Here is a 25,438-nt window from a genome sequence, read left to right on the forward strand (position 1 = left end):
TATCTCGTCTAAAAATCAATCCATCAGAAGCTACAACCTTAACACAGAATGGGCATCACCATGTTATTCCAGCGCAAGACAAAACACCCATGTCAGGCTCCAGACCAGTAAATGAATAAAAGACGGAAACAAAAGCCAAAACTGCAGAATGAAACTTACAACAAGAGCAGTCACACAGATAAATCAATGAATGGAGTAAAACAAGAACGGACAGTATCACCATCCTCTATGACAGTATACATCATATATTATTATATCCTATGCTCTAGGGTATAAGCCAAGAGGACTAGACAGCTTTAAACGTCAAAAAGAAATAGATTCATGATGCTTGGCATGCAAGAGAGGGGATAAGCCAAGATATCCTATGAGCAACATGCAAAGGAAAATGTCATGACATGAACATGTCATGATTGATATATGGATTATCTGCATCGCATAGATACTTGGATCTCCTGGTATCCAAGATAGTAGAAAGGAGATAATCAACCTGATAGATCTGGGGTTCCCGTGCAATGCTTTTCACTCTACAACATTCTCCCAAAGATAAGAGACCAAACAGCCTTGGTCAGAGTAACATGAGAATGTGAGCAGGGAGTTCTACAAAGGAGTTCATAATAGTGGATTAAGGAGAGTCATGTTTATTGACCTATCTCAATCTGAAGCCTACATCCCACTTGTGTGTTTGGAACAGATATGCCTCACTTTCTGTTTTTGAACACACATATTTTACATCAAACAGTCAATATGAAATATCTATGAATACTTCAATATTGTAAGGGCATTCCAATTTGGAAATTATATAAATGAGTTTTTCAATCTAACAAAGAAAGAGAACAAATGTAATCTTGTTCCAACTCTCACTAGCATAGGATTAATCCAAATGAACGACGACTACAATATGTTAAAAATTGACTGATAATTTTATCTAGTTAACCTCCACAAGAACAAATATTCCATATGCTACTGGAGTGATTAATCAGTTTATGTTAAATGCTGCACAGTTGCATGGAAAACTTACTATAAGAATGTTAATGTGCTAAGAAACAATTGCATGACAATTGTAATATGGAAAATGCACAAACTAAATACTGATATGGTTCATGTCGTGCAGACATTCATGATGATAGGATCATAGGAGATCTACATCAGGACGCACTTCAAAACTGTGATCAGAAACCATATCGTAAATAATGAATAGCAGGTTCTGAGAGTTCTATCATTCACAAAAGACAAATGTAAATCAATGACTACCATTATATGAAAATTAATTTGGCTAAGAAAAACTATACAGGTCATGATTATACAGCCAAAAGAACCCATTACTATTTTCTTAGCCATATGTAGTCCACTATATTATTATCACAATGAAGCTTCAAGATGGTTAAAAGAATATTTTGGAAGTTAATATGAGCAACCAAGTGTCCGACAAATTCACGAACTATCCAGCTAGGAAAAGCGAAAACAGATAAGAAGTTGCTGGGAGTTAAAGAAGCAAAATAGCCATAAACCGAAGTGCTGGACTATATATTGCTTATTTAGTTGACATGTTAACTCTATACCATAACATTATCTGAATGTACTGGGTTTCAGGACCCCATCAAAACCTGTTTTTCTCTTATTCAAAACTCTATGCCATAACATCACTCCATACAATATATTGCATAAAATGTAAGCACAAGCCTTTAAGTATGCAATGGACATATTTACCAACCACTCAGAAAAGAGGATCATGAAAGAATCTGGAAGTTTAAAAAAATTAATAATAATAATCAGTTGGAATGCTAGAAAGTTAGTAGCTATTTTGGTTAACATGCCCATTATATGTCACAAGTAGATATATACACTATACTGCATATTATATAAGCAGACCCACCAAATAATTTATACATGATGAAATACAGATTTAGGTCCACTACCACTGTAGTACTGGTAGCTTCTAAACAAGGATGCTACTTGAATGGATCTGGTATAAATACAGATTATTTCCTTTACATGCATAGTTATATCATTACAATGACAATAAAGATAAACAACTAACCTCTTTTAAGTCATCACAATGAATTTCAAAGCTACTTTTCTTCTATTTCGTGTTTTCATTTATTTCAAGTCCAGGTCAATTTCCTACCATTTTAATATTGATGCTAGACTGCAAGGTTTTCTACAATTTTTTGTAAAATTACTATAAAATCTTAATATGTAAAAATAAAAATTAAAAAAAAATTATTTATTTGCATTAAAATGCATAACTGGTCTAATATTTAAAGTACTAAAGTGGTCCTCAAAAGCTGGATCCTTAAAACTTGATGCAATTTAGATTCAAAAATAAAAATTCATGCATCACACCCTAAGAAGAAAGAGGAAAAGAGGAGAGGAAGCAGCATACCTTTCAATTTTATGGGTTGACTGATAAATCCAAACAAAGCAAATGGAAGCATGAGAACCGCCTCTCCCCAAAATGCCACACGCCAATTCAATAGACTTCCTACCTGGAAGAACACTACTCAGTGACTTGAATAATTAATATAGACAAACTTGTAGTTAAATTTCAAATATTTCTATTTTTTTAACCTTGTTAGAAGTTCTACTCATCACAGTTCACACAATTGAAGATTGTAGACAAGCTTCATTGAAAGATGTTCTTACACAAGCAGCAAAAAGTAACAAAAAACATATCAGCTTCAAACAGCCATTCAGAATCAATAGACTTATCTTAAGATCCTTGAGAGTTGGCTCAATTGCCTCTAGGCCAAAATCCCATTGGATTTAAAATGGATATATAAGTTCCACTCTAACATTAATGCTACGTTGGACAAGTGGAAGGCATGCCAGAAGGTGTATTGGTGTCCGGTCTTCAAACCACGCTAAGCAAATATTGCATATAATAAGGAGCTTAAAATAAAAATTTCAAATCAAAGATCTAACTACACTTTTAATGTCCCTTATTGGGACTATAGCTGATATTTCCTAAAATTCCCAACTAGGGTTTGGATTGTGTATGGAAATTACAATTTGTAACATTACCTACTAAGAGGCTGCCAGTTTCCCGATAATTAACATGCATGACTATACATTCATATCAAATTAAACTAAAAAAATTACTGATTCATGATGCATATACTTGAACCCTAATTCCTTACTTAAATCCTAAACATCAACCTTAAGAAGGATGGGGATTTACTTATCCTAAGGGGACTTGGACACCAATCTACGAGTAGGCTCTCACAAGGTTTATGGAACACATATTCATACCCATCTCGGAACTTCTCCCTCAAGGTTTTGTGATATATGTCCTTATCCCATCTTGGGACTTTCCTCCTACATTGTGAGGTTTTACTCCATCTCTTCCTAAAACAACCAACCTATCCTCTTAACAGTATTAGTGAGTAAATTAAGGAATTGGCTAAGTATGTATGTGTTTATATACATATATGTATGTATGTATGTATGTATGTATGTATGTTCCAGAAGTCATTTGTGGCAAAATATTCAACATAATATTGTTGTTGTCAAGCAGCGTCTATGCGGCCATAGCCAAGCAACAATGACAAGGTAGTGGCTAAATTGACAATAGGGCTTGGGTGATAGTATTCTGTTAGGTCTTTTGTGAAGTGTGTATATAAATGCAATGGGGTTGCCTTTATAGAAAAGAAGATATAACGAGATGAGGAAGAGAACTCACTCTCCAAAAAAAAGAGAGTGTCCTAAGGAATCAGTTGACCTCATCCTTCAAAACAAGAAGGATAACTAAACCTAAGTAGATAAATTACCTTAGTACCCTCCATCTAATCTGTAATAAATGGATTTGAGATTCATTAATTGTGTAAATTGAATGTGTTGAAGAAGCCTTTTAACTGAAAAGTGTCTTCATGAAGCTTTGAGCTTGGGAGTTATTTATTTAAAATTATTAAATGAGAGCTTCTAATTGAAGAGTGTATTGATGAAGGCTCTTTAATGATAGGTGTCAGGAAGAAGCCAAGTTGCCTTTTGTATTATAAAAGAGACTTTATGGAGAAAAAGAATTCATTCCATGACATTTGATTTTATTCATTTTGTGAAGTTTGCTGAGCGTTTCTTCATGAGACTGCTGTGAGGACTAATTCCTCTCTCTGCTATAACGCTTTGAGCCATTGAAACACATGGTGAATTGTGTTAAATCATTTCTAAATATTGGTCACCAATCCGTTGCCGCTGTTGTATGGCAATTGGAAAATCAACTAAGTCTGAAAGTGGCGTCCAAGCTAGAGGGTTTCATTTACTGATAAAGCTGAAAGTTGGAAAGGAATCTATTCCATTCTTGGCATCCAAGTGGCTGTGATATTTCCTTAGCCGCATGAGTGCAGATTGGGTCTGTTTTTTTTGACTTAATGGGCAGCGTTGGCTCACTGTAGAAGGCATACAATTGGGCCTGCATTTCAATTAATTTACCTCTGAAAATTCAATACCATTAGTTTGAGCTATGATTACTGCAGTTGAAGTAATGTCCCCTGCTGGGACTTTACTTTGATATTTTTCTATTTAGCTGGTTGCAGACTTATTTCATTAATGTTCTCCACATTTCTTAACTTCTGAATAATTGCTTTCACAATGTTAATATTATATATATAGTTTTCCATTCCTAGTCATGTCCTTTCATAAAAGATAATTACATTAAATTAATAATAATATAAATATTAAATATATATTAGTAAAATAACATATATTATATTAATAATAATATAAATTATATCCCCTATTAATATATATTACTAATAATATTATTAATAGTATTTTTAATACTATTGCATAATATATTTATTTTATATATTATTAATAATATATTTAATCACATATTTTAGAAGTAATATATTATGCCATATTTAGTATGATTATAATAAATCATAACTATATTATTATTATTTTATTGATTTATTACTTACCTACATTTTATTTGATGGGGATATCACAGTCCTCCCCTCTCAGATTTTCCTCGTCCTCAAGCAAAAAAGTCATCTATAACTTTTCTTGCAGAACCATCAAACAAAACATATAATTGGATGCAAGAAGATTTTTAGCATACATCATAAGCATGAAAACACAAGGCATACACAAAGTAGACATATGAATGCATAAAAACATTGAAGCAGACACATGAAAACATGAAGTAGACACATGAATGCATGAAAACACGAAAAAGACAAGATGTAGACACATAATACATGTGTTCTTGATTTATGCCTTATAGTTCACTGAAGTCAAGAAGATGATTTACAAAATTTACTTCTTCGATAGAATTCTACAACCACAAGTGATCATTAGTACACATGTATATATAAGTTTCAAAGAAAATGTGAGTCGTGATAACTTATTCCAAGCCAATCCCATACTTCCACGCAAGGTGACCTACTTAGGGGAATGCTTGTTTTGTTTTGCATTTATTATCAATCTTTAGTCAAAAAGAACACTTAGGATGTAAACAGATTGCTTAGGCACCAAACACAACGATCTTCCTCAAGGTTTTTGTGGATCCAAGCCCACAATCCCATCTTGAAATGACCTCAAGGCAACTTGATCCCATCTTGGTCGAACCTCAAGGCAACAACAAGGATGATGATCCTACCCATCTCGGAAAAACCAATTGGTTGGACTAGTCTGAATACACCTTTGTTCTCTCTCCTATGGCTACCTTTATAAGTAACTAATAAACTATATGTGAATTAAAAAGGTCATGTTATTCCAATTATGAATCTGGTCTAGAAGGAACACTAAGATGCAATAGGTCGCTTTGACACCAAACGCAACGATCTTCCTCAAGGTTTCTGTGGATCCAAGCCCATGATCCCATTTTGGAATGACCTCAAGGCAACTTGATCCCATCTTGGTCAAACCTCAAAGTAACAATAGGGACGTTGATCCTACCCATCTCGGAATAACCGATTGGTTGGACTTACACAAGCCTTTCCTGTATTGCATCCCTGTTTTTCTCCTTCCAGATAGAATTATAACATGTCTGAGCATGGTATTATTGGAGTAAATTGATGATAGATAATTGGTTATGCACTTACCTCAAAGCTGCAAAAGTATTGTGTTATTAACAGAGTGTCTTTCCTTCTTTGCTGTTGTTATCAATAACTGGAAATATCAAATGCAGGCAACTATAGTAGCTTTGTAATGTCGTTGCCAATTACTGGCTGTACAGGTCATCGGTGCTGAAAGTGTATATATTGTTAAGGCAGACATTATATATATACAGTTCAGGCTAACAATACACTATGTTACCTTCTATCTTCTATATCTTTATCTTTGATAGTATTCGTCTGCTTTCTGATGCCTTATGTTATATCTGTACACTTCTCTTATACTTCTGTCCACAAAGCCTATAGTGTTCCAGTATGTTTCCAAGAGGATGCTTAATAGAATATAGAGGTTTCTGATTGGAAGTTTCTTGATGAGTTTTTGGTCAAACAAAATATCCCTTACATGTATGCAATTTACAATTTGCTAGAATATACGTTTAGCATAACAGTCCAACCTTCCTTCCTATGCTGGGAGCTCTCTTCAATAAGTTACAACTTATCACTGTTGTTTCAATATCAGGGAGAATTATACAGCAACAACTATGAATAGGGGTTGCAAGCATTTCACCAGCATCAATAAATATGCAGATAACTTCAAGTGGTCACTTCTAATTTCAACCCTTCACAAATCTTTAGTGGCCAACATAATCAATGCCCAACCAATCCTTCCTCAGGAACTTTCCAATGCCTAGACATATTCTACCCAACTGCTGCACACAACTTTCATTGACGACTACTCACAGCAATCACTGTCATTTCACGCCATTGATATATATTATTCACTGTTAACAGATGCAATGTTCTTCCTTCAGTGCTAGTGTGCAGATTACTGGAGAGTATTTAATGCCCAGAAATTTCCAACGGCTTCAACATGCAGATTCCGCACTATCTCACAAACAACGATGTCACTGTATTGGCTTGGTTGAGAGTTTTACCTAAGAGATTGAATGCTTGTACGTTATTCACTATCCAGCAATAGCAATTGAGGGCTGATGCATGTTCATACAAACATATTAAGGATGCCAATGTAGTCAAAATGGGGTTTTCACAAGCAGCATCGACTTGCAAGGAATCCATATCAATAAAGGATAAATTCTGAAGGAGAAAGTCAACAAGGTTGATGAATTGATAAAATTGTGGCAAAATTGTGACCAATACTTGCATATCACCATCTATGACACAGAGCATGTGCCGTCAAAATATGTAGTGAATACAGCAATGGGAGTTTAGTGTAATACAACAAAAACAAAGATACCATTCAGAGATAAAATGGCAATTTTTATTCTGTCATCTAAACACAGCAAGAAGGTTGGGAGTCTTCAGCAATTAAACTAAATAGATAGGGTGATGTCAATAATGCCAATAGAAGGTTAATTCATTACAAGCCAGTGACGGGGGAATTCTCAGTGACAAGTTCACTTAATCAACCATCAGAAAGGAGCAAGCATCGTAAAAATCTAAACTTTAATCTGTGCCAGATAGCCGCCCAACTTACAATCAACACAACTACGGTCAAGATAATAGCAGCGAGTAAATGTTTTTGATGGGCTTCTTTGGATTAAGGCAACACAGGCACGTCGTCTGAACAAACAATCTACTTGAAACACCGAGACTGAAAAAACTATGTCGTCCTTCACAATAAAGATAGAATTAAAGAGGTCTTCTCAGAAACCACATCTACGTATAAGCCTGAGGATTGAATTTTTTGTTGCAGGAAAACCCATCAATTCATTCAACTGGTCTATTAAAAAATCACTTGGAAGAAACTTACTCCATATGACAAATCATAAAATATAGTTTTGGAACAAGGATGTGAACTTTTAACAGTTCCTCACAAATTATTACATTTATAAATTCTTCAGCATATAGATTTTTAATCTATCTTTCAAATATAATCCACTGAATCTCAATATCAACCATTAATACCAACAGGATGGCAAGCTTGAAGCTCTGATACCATTTGTAATGTTCCCTGCTGGGACTTTACTTAGATATTTTTCTATTAAGCTGGTTGCAGACTTATTTCATAAATAGTCTCCATATTTCTCAACTTTTACATAATTGATTTCACAATGTTAATGTTATATATATATATATATATATATATTGTTTTCCATTCTTAGAGTCGTGTCTTTTCGTAAAAGATAATTATATTATATTAATAATAATATGATTACATATTAATAGACTAACATAGATTATATTAATAATCATATAAATGATATCCCTTATTAATATATATTATTATTAATATTAACAATAGTATGTTTAATACTATTGCATAATATATTTATTTTATATATTAGGAATAATATATTTATTCTCAGATTTTAAGTAATATATTATGCAATATTTAGTATAATTATAATACATCATAACTATTTTATTATTTATATTATTATTTTGTTGATTTATTATTTATCTATAATTTATTTGACAGGGATATCACAAAGTAGTGTGGGTTCATTGTTGTTGTGGACCATTTTTGGCATACTGCGATCTCTAATTCTGGGTGGCATTTGGCATTCTTAAAGCACCGTACCATTTCATATTTGGTGCAACAGTATATAACCAGGTTTCCTAATTTCTTTGTTTCATTAAACTGGTTATTGTAATTGCAACTACCTTACATTGCAATTAAAATTTAGAGTTACCGCTTTGCTAGTTGTTCCATTGTAAATGGTTGCAAGATTGCATTATAACTGTTTGTAGAAATGCCTAGTGGTGTAGGAGCACTTTGGGATGCATGGCGGGTGTTTGTCTTAATGTCTATTATCTATAATAGTTAATTTCAGTCATGTATATGTTTGTCAAAGGTCTAAAACGGCTACCATATCATTTCTATAACAACCTTGCATTGCTAGAAGCATTCCATAACTTCATGCAGCCTACAAACTTAAAGAAGAGAAACAGAGATTCATAACAGCAGGTTCCAACATTGTATGCTAAATGTTTGACAATATTTCTTGAGTTTCATAACAGCAGATTTTAATCAGTTTTACAAGGGATATTATAGGATTGAAGCTATAACTGGTTGGGTTCTTTACAGTGGTATCACAGCTTGTATGATTAGTGTTTGACCACTAGAATTGAAGTTAGAACTGGTTGGGGTTTTCAAACCATATCATCCTGCAACTGTTGCAAGATGTAAGACTAGTTATGAATGCTCGAGAAAGTATTTTTCTGACATGGATTTCCATCTATTCCATATGATTTTAGATTTTAAAAATTATGTATTTGCCAAGCCCTTAAGTTTAAAAATATGTAGCATAATAACATAAAGTCGCTTCCCATTTGTGAGAGGGAATGGTAGTATGATGCCCCATAATATATTATTGCATATGGTGTTCCACTTATTCATGAACATATATGATAAGAATTGCCAAGTATAGTTTAGTTCTACCAAATAAGATCATATGGTAATGCAAGAGAGAGAGAAGTGCATCAAAGACATGTATCCTTACCAGCCCTCCATACACATAACCAATGGCGATTCCTGTTGGTATGCACATATAAAAAATTGAAAGCCAAGCTGTTTTCTGTATCCATAAAACAAGAAAATATTAGAAACCGTTGATTACATTACTACGGAAATCTATTAAATTAAAATAAAATATATGGTTAGAACAGCAGTGAAGATAACTGTCCCCCTGTAGCTTTCTAAATGACAGAAGAAACAATTATGCACATATTCCTTTTCCAATATATACTCAGAAGTGTAAAACCAGGATAATCAACAATATAAAGATGACTGCCATGGAGGCTCTAGAAAAAGAAAATTATATTTTATAGTACTTTATACCAGTTTCCAATGACTTTAAGCAGAAGCACATTACAATCTGTTATGATGGAAACAACGGTGAGCTAAAACTAATGAAAAGGTCACACCTGTTTTATCTAGACTCAAATGCAAAAATATACATTGATTCCCACCATGCTAACTTACACAATATGCAAACGCAAAACAAATTTTATTTTCTCATTGACAAACAATCCTCTTCCTTCAAATTATCACTTAAGAACTCAAACATTAAACAAACCTGATCAGAAGGAGCATTATCATCAATAAATGGCGCTGCAAGACTGATGAATGATGCCTCTCCAACACCAACCAACCTGTAAAAATACAGTGATTAGCAACCTATATGGAAAAGCTGATTCTTACATTCTAGCATATAGATGTAACACAATGTGCAAGCCTTACATGCGGAAAAATGTTATGGACCAGAAATTAAATGAACAACCACAGCCAGCCGTAGCAAAAGTCCACACAGATAAACCAACTCCAATTAGCCTGAATGGATTGTGTCTGCAAACAAGTTCAGCCAATTAACTCCCAGAAAAGATGAAAAAAATTACTGATTTATAACAAAGAAGGTGAACTGTATAAAGTTCTGAACTACATCAAGAATGTGAACTTGTCTAATGTTAACAGTTTAAATATTGATCATATAGACTTTTTTGCAGTTATTTTTTATTTTCTATTTGCTTTCATCATGATACAACATGAAACCATATTAGATTAATAAATAAACACACAACATATTATGAATAAGCCAAGTTCAAGAATAACTCTATCAAATATGAAGTAATGAAGGAAAACCCAACGATATAAATAATCAATACTTTTAAAATTGTTGAACTGCTGGAAAATCAAGTCCCATAATTGATTGGAAATCACCCTAATGGCAAAAGTTCGAAACTGAGTGAAATTCGTAAACTAAATTGGGCAGACTTGTCATATTTAGCAACAATTTGCTTCCTAAGTGAAACATTTAAATTTTGATTGTGAATGAAAACAGTGATTGTGTTGCAAAATTTTCTGGTATCATCAAACAGTGACCCTTGATTTAAATTAACATTGTTTCTAATAATAATGGCTATATACAATGAGGAAACCATCAATGAGGTCATTTCTCTTTTACAAAATTCACATGCTGAAAAGAATGACATTGAAAATATCATGTCATTCAAAAGGACAAAAGAAGCTTTCCCTTCTTAGATAAGTATATCCATATGATGATTCTAGTTTGTATTTGCGAGCACTCAAAAATGATCACCTTGACTATGTGCCCCAGTTTCATAATTTATCTCAAGCTTGAATCAATATTTGCATCATCATTTCCTTTGATCAAATTAAATTATTTGAATTATTTAATTAATCATTATTATTTTACATCAATTTCCTTGATTAAATTGGAATTAATTTATTTAATTAGTTTTAAATAAATGGTTGATCACTTTCATTTTTGGTATTATTTAATTAAAGGAATTTGCTTGCTTTTAATTATATATATAATAAAACCCCTCTTCACATTATTTTATGTGCAACATTTCTTATTTTAAAAGAAATAAATTAAATAAATGTCACACACTTTACTTTATAAGAAAAGGGATAATTTTATTTTTAAAATACCTCTCATCTTATAATTTTTATGGAGTTTTACACTCCACATCAGTAATTAAATGCTAATTGCACATTTTTTTATGTGGGTCACATCCTTTCATTTAATTTTCAATTTCCCTCCAATTTCCTCATGCCTCTTGGCTTTGGTATATAAGGAGACCTCCTTCCTTCATTTTTCATGATGCAATTTTATTATCACCATTATGCTACAGGTTTTTGGAGCTTTCATGCGATTTCCTTGAGGACTTGAAGCATTCTTGCGATTGATCATACTTTTCATACACACTTGATGCTACTACTATACTTGCAAATTTGAAGCTTTCTTGGAGACTTGGAAATATCTTCCATGTTCATGTCCATTTGAATCTTCCGTTCATTCGATGTACTTGCGAAGACCAAGACCTATGTTCATATGAGAGCCACCTCTCTACAAACCTTTGCACATTGATGATAGGAAGCTATGAGTCAATTCTTGAGATCTTGCATTTTCATGGAGTTTTATTGATTGATCTTGAGTGTGAGGATTCATAGAAGTGTGTTTGCCATTTGTCCACATTTTTCACTCACAGTATTTAAGTTGAAAAAAGAAATTGCAGTTTGCATATTCAAATACAATCCTACAAGTTACAAAGAATCCTACTCTATACCTAGCTACACCTCTAATTAAGAAAAGGCATGAAAACAAATTTAAAAAGTAGCCAACTTCTTACCACACTAACCTTATTGAACTAAGCATTGTACTCAAAGTGATTGGTTGATTTGTTAAAGATGAATGTAAGTTGCTCGTGAAGGTGATCTGTGGATTCATCAATTTATTGATGGATGGATGAGATTAGATCTTGTATAATATATGGTTGGGGTTGATCCATATGTAGGGGAGAATATGCGGCATCATGTGAGTGGTGCATGTGACTGGGGCAAGGATTGATAAGAGATGGAAGGTGAAGGTTTGATTAAATCATAATGGACGGTGGAGATTAAAAAGAGTCATTTTGGAGCCTTGTGTGCTTCAATCCTTGTGAAAGATTGGCTTTGCTTATTTAAAATAGAGCGATGGAGGAAAGTACAAATGATTACTTAGTTGAATAAACCTGATTAATTAATGTTAGAAGAATGATTGATATATGTTAGTAGCAGATGTAGATATATGGTGTAGATCTATTTGATGATAGTGGAAATGTGGGAATGCAATTTAAGTGTCAATAAAGTCAAGAGCATCTTGAGTTTCAACAGGAGTTATAAAGCATCTTAGGGTCGTTGGGAATCACACCAGTTTGTAACAATGAGGGAATCACAAGTATATCTTGTCCGACATGTAAATAAAACAACATAAATGAGGGAATCACAAGTATATCTTGTCCGACATGTAAATAAAACGACATAGACAGAGTTCAAATCTTAAGTAGAGTGTGTCTTCTTCATATGTCTTTGCCTGAAGGAAACTATTCCAACTTCCAAGCCAAACATGGTATCATACTGCTCTTCAATTAGGCTTGAGCTGGTGTGCAGACTGTTCTATGCTAAGCATAGTACTCATACTATTCCTAGACTAGCCTGACTTGAAAATGGAATTTAGAATATGATAAAGTTCTGTTTGGTTTCATTCTAGATTCAGAATGCTTCTCTTTTCGTTTAAATATTGTAGTCCCTTTCCAAAGTTTCAAATATAAATATGAAAAAAGATTTTTAAAATACGCTTTTTAGATTTTTCAGCAATTACAGCTTCAAATCTTACATCACAATTAGTTTTGAATTTTTTTTAATTATACAATTTTATCTTGCTTACAGATGAGTACAAAGTAGCCTCACACAATTTTTTGACATGAAAGGTGGACACCAATAGTATGAAGCAGATTGGAGAGTGTATTGTAGTATATATTTTCTTCAATCAAAGGCTCCTTAAATGGAAGTAGGAAACAAATCCAAAAAACGACACGCATTAAACAAAAAGGGAGCACAACATCAAAGTAAAGACTTGATTGGATCTAGAAACTACGGATACATGGGAACCAAAGTTTCTGAAGAGATTCAAGTTCTGTCTCAATCTTCTGAAGCCAGCTTTAAGATATAAAGATAAAAAACTTCAATGTACAAGAAGATGAGATAAAAACTTATTGAGAGTTAATGAACACGACCAACAAAAACATTGTAGACTATCGAGCACATGGTGGTCCAACACAACATGAACCCAAGTTTGTTCCTAACACTTCTCCATCAAAACAGTTAGTGGGATCTCCAACCTTAATGCTCAACATGTAAGGTCAATGGGCATCTTCTTTAGCAGTGGGCAGGTGTAAGCATGATTAAAATATAAAATGCATAGAACTGTTAATTGGTTTTGATAAACCTGAATAGATAGATAGATAGATAAAATTTTAACGTCCACGAGGCCAAAAATAGCCTATGGGACAGCAAGACAACTCAAGCAGACTTAAGTAGCACTGTTCGCCTCTTGTGTAGGCTAATGATGAGCCCCCCCAATTGCTCAATGTACTCTTCGTTGAACAGGTTATGCCAAGAACTGTCACATATAGTATCCGCAAACTTATCCCTGCTATCCTTGTAGGCCTCACATTCTAGAATAAAGTGCTGTTCAGTTTCCACTTTCCCAGAATTGCAAAATCTGCAAATTCTCTCTTCCCAAGCCTCCTTTGGCCTCTTCCAACGCCCGGTCTCACAACGAAGTTGGTGAGAGTTGGTTCTCAGCTGAGCAATAAGAATTTTAGCTCTCCAAGAAATGTTGGCTCCTATGTACACTTTTTCGAGTTGGTCACAAGTGGGGTTGAACTCATTTATATAATATAGTTTCTTCCTCCCAATCTCGCTTCCCCAATTTCTCTTGTAGAATTTCTCCATAACAAAGACCTTTATTTCTTTATTACTTGTGGGGCACATATTGAAATGAATATTCCATTTACTCATCCACTTGATGTTTTGTTGCATCCATGTCCTTTTTCGCTTACATAGTGTGTCACTAAAGACAACTTTCGGCCATCTATCCTCTTCCATTTTTTCGATTCTTTTTAGATAGCTTAAAAGGCGAACCATAGCAAGTGCCTCAATAGGCGCAGCCCCTTTTTCACTTAGCATGATGTCATATGGAACAGTGCTTTTAATTTTAAACTTGCTTGTAATCAAGCGCTTTTGGATTCCTTCGATTTGTTTCCATTGTGCTATAGTAGTGCTGCTGGCCCATAATTCACACCCATAAAGAACAACTGGCAGCACAAGAAGACCAAACAAGGTTTGAATAGTTTTCCAATCCCACAACTCCGCTTCACGGCACCTATTCTGAAGAGCGTAGAAAGCCTTCCATCCACCTAATGTCCTTTTATACCTGCAGCTAGACCAGCTTAGTTTTTTGTTGAATATGGATGTTACAAAGATACAGATTATTGTAATTGGATTCAGAAGAAAATCTTCAAAAATGAAACTTTTGAACACATCTAGACGGGATCAGCTTCAGCCATTTTCATACAATGATTAAAACTTGAAAAAATGGGAGATACACAACCAAAATATATCAACAGGTATAGATACAGCAATAACTTCATCCATTACACTTCCACTGCCAGTTGAGGACGGGTATAGGTACAATCATATTTTCCTTTATGCATCAATTGGCACTTGCAATGCATACTGGGTGATAAGAATTCGAAGGAAGCAAAAAAAACATGAATTAGTATTCAGCATATTAATTAAACAAACAACAGAGTTTGCATAGCCAACTGATCTCAAATCTCATCAACATTTAGTATATAACTTGAAATGCTTACAACTTTTTATCTACCATCCAATAGGAGAAAGTTCAGTAGCATTGAACTCTAACATACTGGATTGGTTTATGTCCAATACTGTTGAAATTTCTTTACCTCGCTCTCCTCTGTTAGTTCATATCAAACAACCAGCAACTATACAAGCCAATTAAAAACATCAGTATTTTACTATTTGTCAATACTTAACGTTGAAATTTCAATATCAGTCACATGTAAACTTTTATGCAGACAATCCTCTAGAAAAGGCTATCAGATTGTACAAATTTTGAACATGAACTAACTATTCTATGGAGGATATGTAAGATACCATGAGAGCACATTGAAAAGTGATCCATCTAGAGTTTTGGAACAAGAAACATGACAAAAGATGTGGGTGTGTTTTAGCAAAACATTATGCTACTCCGGGATAAATTCAAAAGCCGCAAAAATGAATATGAGAAATGAAGTTAAGATTGAGAAAATTTAGTGAAGCGTCTTGCATCTAACTTTTTTCAACAGCTCCAATGCCCTCATCATGTGCTATAAAAGGTAGTGAAACAAGGTGGCCTTGTAAATACCAAGATGGCTGCAACTTAGTTCTAAAACAGAAGATTAATTCTATGCTAAAAAATTTGTACGCTACTAACTACAACTTACAAAACAATGACTTTAGGCAACATTTCATAAGATTTCTCTCCCCTCTCAGCAATAGGGGAGGTTCCCTTCTTACCGTAGGTGGCTTCAATAGGAACTTAACTGAAATTACAAAAGGGATGGTTCTATTGATCAATTCCTCCTTTTTCAGGAATGATTTGCATACAACTCTAAATTTCCAACTTAACAAAGAGTACCTTATTGCTACGATAATACCGGTGACCCTGGAATTGACATAAGAACAACACCAAGGGCAGCAGTTTATTTTTTATATTTTGTGAAACAAAAACAAGAACCCAAAGTCTCATGCATTTGTCTCGAATAAGGATTCAAGTAGAATAAATAGTAAGGCACAAAGTCTCATACTGGATACTCTCAAATTTAATAAAAACACTTACAACTAAAGCCCAAAGTCTTTATTTCTAAGTAATTGCAGTCACTACTACCTATTACACAACTTGTCCTCTTGCAACACAAAGTCTTCAAAAGTTCAAATTGGCTCTAAATGCAATAGGCAGCTCAAAGTCTACACAATTAAATTCAAATCCCTCTTGATCAAAGCTCCAAAACTCACAATCAAAATTCAGAAAATGTCATCACATAACAACTTCAATCAGCACAAAGTTTGAAAGCAAGTTGCCGCTTTAATTGAAAGCAATTTGATTTACATCCAAGCACAAAGTCTTAGAGTGCACAATACAAATTGGAAGAATTTTTTTGCCTTGCCAAAAGATGATTATATACAATGAGCTCTCTCCTTTATATAGGAAAATAAGAGAGAGGAAGGTGGAGGAAAAAGTGGAACTACTTCAACCACCTTGACTATCTCTAACTACTTCGACTTTATTCAAAGCTGCACGTCCAATGCAGTTGCAACTTGATTACATGTTACAAATTTGCAAGTGATATTATCACATACAATTACATCCTATTTTTTCATCACATGTAACATGTCAATTACAAATAATATTCTAAGTGTCTTACAAGACACAAATTCTATTATATCAAGCTTTATTGATCTTCGAGTTGCTACAAGATGCCCAATACTCTACAATTATTGTGCTCATGTTTGCTGGAAGCATCTCGAACTGGATAATATTTATGCATCCTTGATTGTTCCGTTGAGTGTTTAGTGACCTTTTTTAGCTTGAAAACACTCTATGCTTGTAACCATTCTTTCACCTTCTTGTAGGCTCCATCATGTGATCACTTTTTCTTTGCGTTCCTCTTTCTTTTTTGCATGTCTGGGGTTATGCATGTTGTTATTGAGTTTTCAGAAAAAAGTCATTGTATGTTCCTTCAAGCATAGATGGGTCAATTTCTGTTAGAATTAGTAATCTTTCCTTGGTTGTATTTATTTATTAAATGGGATAAACCAAGATATCCCTTGTGCTTTTTGTCCTCTAGTACACATGTGAGGACATGTCATTTATTTTGTGAGGACAACTCATTTCTTGTAATTCCTTGTATAAGGAAATTAGTTTATCCTCCTTAAGAGGATCTTGACACTTTGCACACACTTATTATTAATTGTGGCATTCATAAAAATGGGAGTTACACATGCAACTCCATTCTCATCTCTATGAAAGAGATGCCTCTATCTCATTCTTTCACTCTTCTTCCCATCATCTTGATGTTATTGTAATGAGCTATTTGCTCCACCTTCTTTCTCTTTCCTTACTTAGGTTTTTTGCCTTCCATTCACAATACTCGCAAGGGGTTTTCTTCGCTTTCCTCTTTCTAAATCTTTGTCTCGTTTGTTGCGCTTCATTGGTGTATGCTCTTGGATCTTGGTTATTTCATGGTAATTTTTTCACTTGTCTCACTTGGATTAATTTAGTTTCCTTGCTCATCCTTACCATTTCTTACAATTTCTCGATTTTGATGTGTAAAAACATGGATTTGGGCAAAGTATGTTAAAGTTGTAAAGATTGTTTCTACAAATGTATTTACACTGTCATTGTTATAGGTGTGTTCCAAATGCATATTCCAATCTCTTATAAATATAAGAGTAGGAGACATGTCTCATGAAGAGACAAGTCTCTATGATTAATCATTATTAGTGAATATATTAACAATATAAATCACAATATAACATATGTATTATATATAGTATAATTATAATAATATATGTATAATATATTATATCAACATTGTATGTTAAGATTAAATCAATCCGACTATAGCTATAATCTTAAGACTCCCTCTTAGTTAGGGAGGATTGATATAGAACACATTATGCCTTAAGTGTATGAAGAGATATCATCTCAATATGATATTCCTGGAATGGTATATTTAAGGATATCAACATAAATCCATCAACACGCACATATATACATACATATATATATATATATGAACATATATTACAAATGGAATTTGCTTCAATTCACTACGAGGCTAAATTTCTCAACACTCCCTCTTTAGCAAAGAGAGAATTAAAGCAATTATAATACAAGAGTTGAATGACACCTTAAGTGTGGTCTATGATAGATTTAAGTTATAGTGTCCGGCAAGATCCGGCCCAAAGAACAATATTTTCATGGTGTCCAACAAAATCCGGCCCGAAGAACCATGATGAGTTGATTATCAAGGTATCCGGCAAAATCCGGCCCAAAGAACCATGATAACACTTGCTCCAACACATTTAGGTGTTAGCAGATGATCAACTATTGATAAGATCGTCACCTTACAATTGGTAACTTCTAGTTGATAAGTTCATTATCATGACTTGCAGCTCTCTGGGACAACTTAATGAAGTCTATCATGCTAACAGGTCTACCATTTATAAGATTGTCATCTTACAATGGTTATCTTTTGTTTATATATGTCAATGAAAGATCATCACCTTTCATTACATATCATATGTGAAACAGTAACCACCATGAACCCAATCAAAGGGTGGTACAAAGGCTTTCACCTCAATTTTCTCTCACAAAGAAGAATGCACTACAAGGAGTTTCACTTAGAACTTGTCCTCATAGAGAAGATATCATTCACAATAGATTGTACCTCAAAAATTCTCCCTCTAAACAATGGTCCTGGGAAGTCAGGTCCACTAGTTACTGCCTTAAAGGCTCTCTTCCCCCAAAGATTCTTGTCAAACTCACTTTGAATTTGATATCAATCTTCCGATTTTCTAGTGATAAGTCAATACTTCCTCATGCTACAGTCAAGAGTAGGCCCATCAAAATCATGCAGTCATATACATGTATTTCTAGACTCCCTCTAAGTATTAATCTTCTAAGCTCCTGTGTTGCCTTCGAAGAAGTGTCATACTCCCTCTTAATGTAGTAGGATACTCATAATCTCAATCATCAAAGATATTTGCTTCAATAACCTAACTTTATCCAGCATGATCATCAGAAGACTAATGAATTCTAGATCATAACTTCTTTAGAGCTGCTGCCATACGATTGAGTTTGTGCAATATTTGATAAAGTACCAACCTTCTTTTCCTGCAAGAACATCCGCAGACACAAGGGAAAAGCTTGAGGCAAATAACTTTTATAGTATGCATAGAATTACAAATAATAAGTAAATATAATACTCAAAGATAATGAATACTTATCTGCACATGAATGTTCTTGCTACAAGAAAATGCCTCCAATGGGGAATGAAACATTGATTAAGTGTAATAAGCCTATTCAGTTATGCTTCTGGCAATACCTCTTATTCAGACATTTGACATTTCAACAAACACTTGGCAAATAACCCAATTATCACTGAATATATGGTATTTAAAATTCCAAAACACGATATCGGAAAATGCAACAATTGTTCACAAATTCAGTTAACCTTAGCCTTATACATTGCTCAAATAAATATCAATCACTAGTATATAAATCTGCCATGGGAATTTGCACATTTAAATCTGAATCAACAAATGGCTCACACCAAATTCTGAATTTATTCATTAACTTAGTATGCTTCAGACAATTCCTGCTTGCAATCACAACAATTTTATCACCAACAAAACTACAAACGTCCAGCCTTGAGAAATCCAAATCAGAAATTACCAGAAATCAAAGATATAAATTACCAAACTCTCCAAGATAGAATTGCCCTCTCAGCCACAACCAATACAGTAAGAGAAGACACTGAATTATTCCAACCAACAATCGCTCCTCAGCCACAGAGAATACAATAGAGAAGATTTAACCAATATCCCAAAATATAATTAAATCACTATACTTCAGTAGTGATTCAAAATAATTCTCAGAAACTAATTCACAATACCTCAGTTGTGAATTAAAAACCACTTCTCAGCATCAAAACTCTTATACGTCAGGAAGGGCATCAAAATTTAGAACCTCAAAAAAAGCCACAAAGGCAACAAAAGCAAATAAATATCCAAACGTATTTTTCTCAATAAATGGGCTTGTATTCATAAACTCTAAATGCCCTTTTTGTTGCCAAAATGTAACTTCACTCAAGAAGCTTCACCACACAACATTAATTAGAAGCTTACATTAGATTCTTTCACTTGACTTGGCTTAACTAATTAATAAATGGCTCTTTCCAATGATAACTCAACTTTCAACTTAAGTGAAATTATAAAGTTAAATTATAACTTTATAATAAGCCATTTAATAAATTAATAATAATTTGGCCACTAAAAATATAATAACTCCCAAAATACTCATCATTTAAATATGTCATTTGAAATAGGAATTATACCTATTATTTCTCCATGTGTCCAAATGGACTTTACAAAAGTAGAAAAGTCTATCTCAATCAACACCCAACTTACCACAAATAGTAAGTACACCAAACTAAGCCCAAACGAAGTCCAATCTAAGCCAAATGAAGACCAACCTATAGCTTACTGAATTATGGAGAAGACAAGACCCTCCTAAGCCAAGTCACTGCCTTAGAAGACCCTCTATCTACAATAATTAGCCTACGAGGGTCACAATAATAGGCTAATCCCTAAAACTTTGATGCTGGTAAAAAATGGGGACATTACATTAAGATGATTCTTCATCCCCCCACAATGTAAAATTCCCACTCTTATTAGATCTCTTCAAATATGGCAACCTTCATTCTTTTTAATCTCTCTTAGAACCTTAGTCTAATTTCACTTTGAGAGGGACATGATAGGAACAACCAGAATCATTTCCATGTAAATCCCTATGTTAGCTTCTACCTTTTCTCCAAGAGTTTACAAGGTTAATATTTTGATTTTAAAAACTTTATCCTCCTACAATTTCATTTGTTGTAGTGGTAAATATGTTATAATTCAGACTCCACATGAAATGAAGCTCCTCAAACCACTTGGGGACTCACAACCTCAATCCTTAATAGAGTAGAAAACACTCAGTTTCAATGATTTTATAATTTACAGTGTAAGAAGCACTCAACTTCAACATAAATAGGAACAACTATTGTAATCTCAATCACTCTACACTTCGTCTTAATTAGCACTTGAGATTGGACCTTATGAATCCAAAATGGGTGTTACCGATAATCATGGGAAAGTAATAAGAGTTTCATATAGTTCACTCATATACCCAATAGTTTTCATATGATTAATATCCGATCTCAATATTGCATTCTTACAAGTAGTCATCTTGACAATCCACTATCAACTCTAATTTGTTTTCAAGTAATATCAAGGCCCTTAATTTTATCTTTCACATTCTTCTACAGATGCTTGGCAATACCCAACATGTTGTTTTGTGGTCATATAGACTATGTATGCATGGAGTTATTCAATAGAATTTACGCTCAACCACCACTACTTTGAAACGAAGTATGATTTCTATTTCAACACATAGCAATCATAAATTTAATCCCTTCAAGTAAAATATATAAGCTTCCTATTCGAGAAAATATTTAAATCTCCAACAATCCATATCAAACAAAGTTTGACCTTTGGAGAAGTATCAAACTCCCTCTGAATCACTTTGATTGAGATCACCAAAGGTTGACTGAGTCATATCCTCTATCTGCTCCCTCTCTTTTCAAGGTTTCCTCTAATTAAATGGCAAGCTCCCTCTAAATCTCAATCTCCTTCATCCTTCAATAACATTCTTAGCATGGGTGGGGTCCAATGATTATTGGTCTTACTTTCCACCTCACGGCCTTTCCTTGATAATTTATTCCTCCTTTATGCAGCTACGTGATATTTGGATACACCAATATAGATCTTTTTAAAATCTAGTCATGACTGCAGACTATTTGTTATCTTATTTGATTCTTATTATGAGATTACCGAGAGTCTGATTTTAGTACAACGTAATAGACAACTCCTTTGTTGGCTATTGTTTTGTCTCAAGATGGATAGGCAACCTCTTCCATTGGAATAACATAAGGCATTGCGCACTTGAAGGAGGATCCACACGTGTCATAGGAGTCAGCTCCTAACTTCACAACACGTCACGTTAACATAAGAAACCGCGCCACATTAAACTACATGCCTTGCTACAAGGAAACACGCCAAAATAGAGACCACAAAGAACGGTTCACAACTCGAGAAATACAAACACTCAAAGCTTGCACTCTTAGGAGAAGGATCGGGGATAGGTCCTCATCAACATGTTAACCGCACATAACACGAGACCAACAACAGCAATGGCTACTCCATGAACAATAGACTGGGGCAAAAAACAAGATATATTTTTGGTTGATGCAAGATTGCTCAAAGACCCAAGATTCTCCTACATCAAAAGGTTGGTAGGTACATCAAATGGATGTAAAGACAACATTCCTAAACAAAGTCATTGATGAAGAAGTATACACGGAACAACCAAAAGAGTTTGTTATTCATGACAAGAAATCACATGTATTCAAATTGAAGAAAGCTCTCTATGGTCTTAAACAAACCCCCAGGGCATGTTATGAGAGAATAGACAGCTACCTTATCAAATTAGGGTACTCAAGAAATGAAGAAGATCCTAACACATACTTCAAGGAATCAGAAGGAGATAGGCTAATACTAGTTCTCTATGTTGATGATCCTCTTGTAACAAGACAAGACCACCTTATTGCTAAATGTAAACAAGACCTTACATTTCAATTTGAAATGAAAGATTTAGGTCTTCTACAGTATTTCTTAGGATTAGAAGTATGGCAAAGGGAAGACTATATTTTTCTAAACCAAGGAAAGTGTTTTATTGACATATTGAATAGATTTGGCATGATGGACTGCAAACCATTATCCACACCTATGGAGACAAATTTTCATAAACTCAAAACTAAAGAAACTGAGTCTAAAGCCACTGATCCTACATATTACAGACAGATAATTGGATCCTTAATGTACGTGGTATACACTCGTCCTGATATTTGTTATGCTATAGATGCACTAAGTTTATGTGTGAACCTAACAAGATTCATCTCATGGCAGCAAAGCACATTTTGAGGTACTTGCGAGGCACTATTGGACTTGGTCTAAAATATGACAAAGTTGAGTTACCTTCATGGATATTCAGATTTTGATTGGGCTGGATGTTCTATTGATCGGAAGAGCACTACAGGATGTTGTTTTAGTCTTGGATCTGTGATGATATCTTGGTTTAGTAGGAAGCAATCTGTTGTTGCTTAGAGTTCCACCGAAGTAGAGTACATAGCCACATTTATGGGAGCTCGAGAAGCAGTATGGTTAAGGAAGTTATTGGTTGGGTTATTTGGGAACCTCTAAAACCTACAGTTATACATTGTGATAATCAAAGTTGTCTCAACTCTCAGTGAATCCAGTCTTCCATAATAGATCCAAGCATATAGAGATACCCTTCCACTACGTTAGAGATATGGTGGATAGGGATGTCATCAAGTTGGTATATATCAGCACTAAAGAGTAGTTTGTTGACATATTCACCAAACCTCTTGCAAAGTTACAAGTGGAATATTTCAGAGGAAAACTTGGTATGACAAAATTGTAGTTGTAATTGTAACTCTTGAGACCAAAAATTTCAGTTTTGTGATATATATATATATATCCTTGTTGTTTAAAGAGTTACTATTGCACACATGTTTGTTTATGAGAGGTAGCGATCTTTCATTTTATGAGATGTTAGGTCTCTATTCTAAGGTGACGACCTCGACAATAGATTGACCTGTTATCATAGACTTCATTAAGTGTTATCCCGAAATATGCCAGAAAGTATGATAACAAAAATGTCATAGTTGATTTCATGATACTACTTGTGTTGTTATTTTTAAAATCCTTGACTTGTTGTCATGTTAAGACTACATTAAAATGTTGTCCCGGGATTATGCTGGAAACCATGACAATAAGAATCATAATAGACTATGTTAGTCCCAGAATGAGCCGGATATCATGATACTTATTATGTTGTTTTGTGATCAAGGTTAATTGTCTGATAGACTATTTATTTGTCCTGGAATGTGCCAGAATTCAGATAATTATTAAGATACTCTTGTTGATGAATACATGTCAGTGCTCATCTCATTATTGGACTGATCAGTTCCTCCCTCACTAAGAGGGAGTGTTGAAATGTAGTATCAGTTGAATCTGATCAGGAAGCATCAGTATGTGCATAGATCACACACACACACACATATATATGATGCAAATCCTTATGTATGAAATCAGAACCGATGAATCTACATAGTGATTCATTACATTGCCCAGATCGGGCATCTATCTCTGTGCTTAGTCTGATCAAAGACCTCTGACATTATGCAAGTCTGTGAACATATTAATGGTGATTGAAGCACTTGTCATTATCATGTATCAATGTGTATATCGCTCTGAGATCGAGTCTGCATATAGTGTGCCCAGAAAATGGTTTCTAATGAAGTGTCCTAATGCCCTGAAGTTATCAGGCCTTAACTAATGAACATCTTGCATTACCAAGAGTCATGTTCACATAGGGACATGACCCTACGTGGCACATGCCACGTAGAGTCATGTCTCTACATCGAAATGACCTTTCTTACTCATCTTGATACAGTTGGTTGAGAGAAAGCATCAATTTAATCCATGTTACTATCTCAAGCAACTGTGATCTCAGTTATAAATAGATTGCACTACAATATGATGCAAATCCTGATGTATGAAATCAGACTTGATGAATCTACATAGTGATTCATTACATTGCCCAGATCAGGCATCTATCTCTGTGCTTAGTCTGATCAAAGACCTCTGACATTATGCAAGTCTGTGAACAAATTAATGGTGATTAAAGCACTTGTCATTATCATGTATCAATATGTATATTGCTGAGATCGAGTCTGCATATAGTGCGCCCAGAAAATGGTTTCTAATGAAGTGTCATAATGCCCTGAAGTTATTGGACCTTAACTAATGAACATCTTGTGTTACCAAGAGTCATGTCCACGTAGGGACATGACCCTATGTGGCACATGCCACGTAGTCATGTCTCTACATCAACATGACCTTTCTTACTCATATTTATATTGATACGGTTGGTTGAGAGAAAGCATCAATTCAATCCATGTTACTATCTCAACCAACTGCGATCTCAATAATAAATATATTGCACTACAACCTGTGATTTTCTGCATGTATAAACCAGTATTATAGACTGTGATCTTGCACAGATCCATAATGTTGTTATTGTGATCGTCCTCATACACCT

General features: G+C 34.2%; 1 protein-coding gene across 3 annotated transcripts in view; it reads right to left on the bottom strand.

The window, feature by feature from the left end:
* LOC149527823 (putative sphingolipid transporter spinster homolog 2) overlaps positions 1 to 25,438 on the bottom strand; it is a 292,780-nt gene that overhangs the window by 241,002 nt on the left and 26,340 nt on the right. For all 3 annotated transcript variants that reach the window (XM_089812102.1, XM_089812103.1, XM_089812101.1), the window contains 4 exons: positions 10,258 to 10,362; positions 10,094 to 10,169; positions 9,518 to 9,592; positions 2,384 to 2,486 (listed from right to left, as the gene is read on the bottom strand). In XM_089812102.1, the coding sequence (XP_089668228.1) occupies positions 2,384 to 2,486; positions 9,518 to 9,592; positions 10,094 to 10,169; positions 10,258 to 10,362 (359 nt within the window). The remainder of the gene's footprint in view (positions 1 to 2,383; positions 2,487 to 9,517; positions 9,593 to 10,093; positions 10,170 to 10,257; positions 10,363 to 25,438) is intronic.

Source organism: Cupressus sempervirens, unplaced genomic scaffold (genome assembly GCF_028749045.1).
Source record: "Cupressus sempervirens isolate cs-2001-9-10 unplaced genomic scaffold, ASM2874904v1 CseChr00s100002_03, whole genome shotgun sequence".
In the NCBI taxonomy this organism is placed as follows: domain Eukaryota; kingdom Viridiplantae; phylum Streptophyta; class Pinopsida; order Cupressales; family Cupressaceae; genus Cupressus; species Cupressus sempervirens.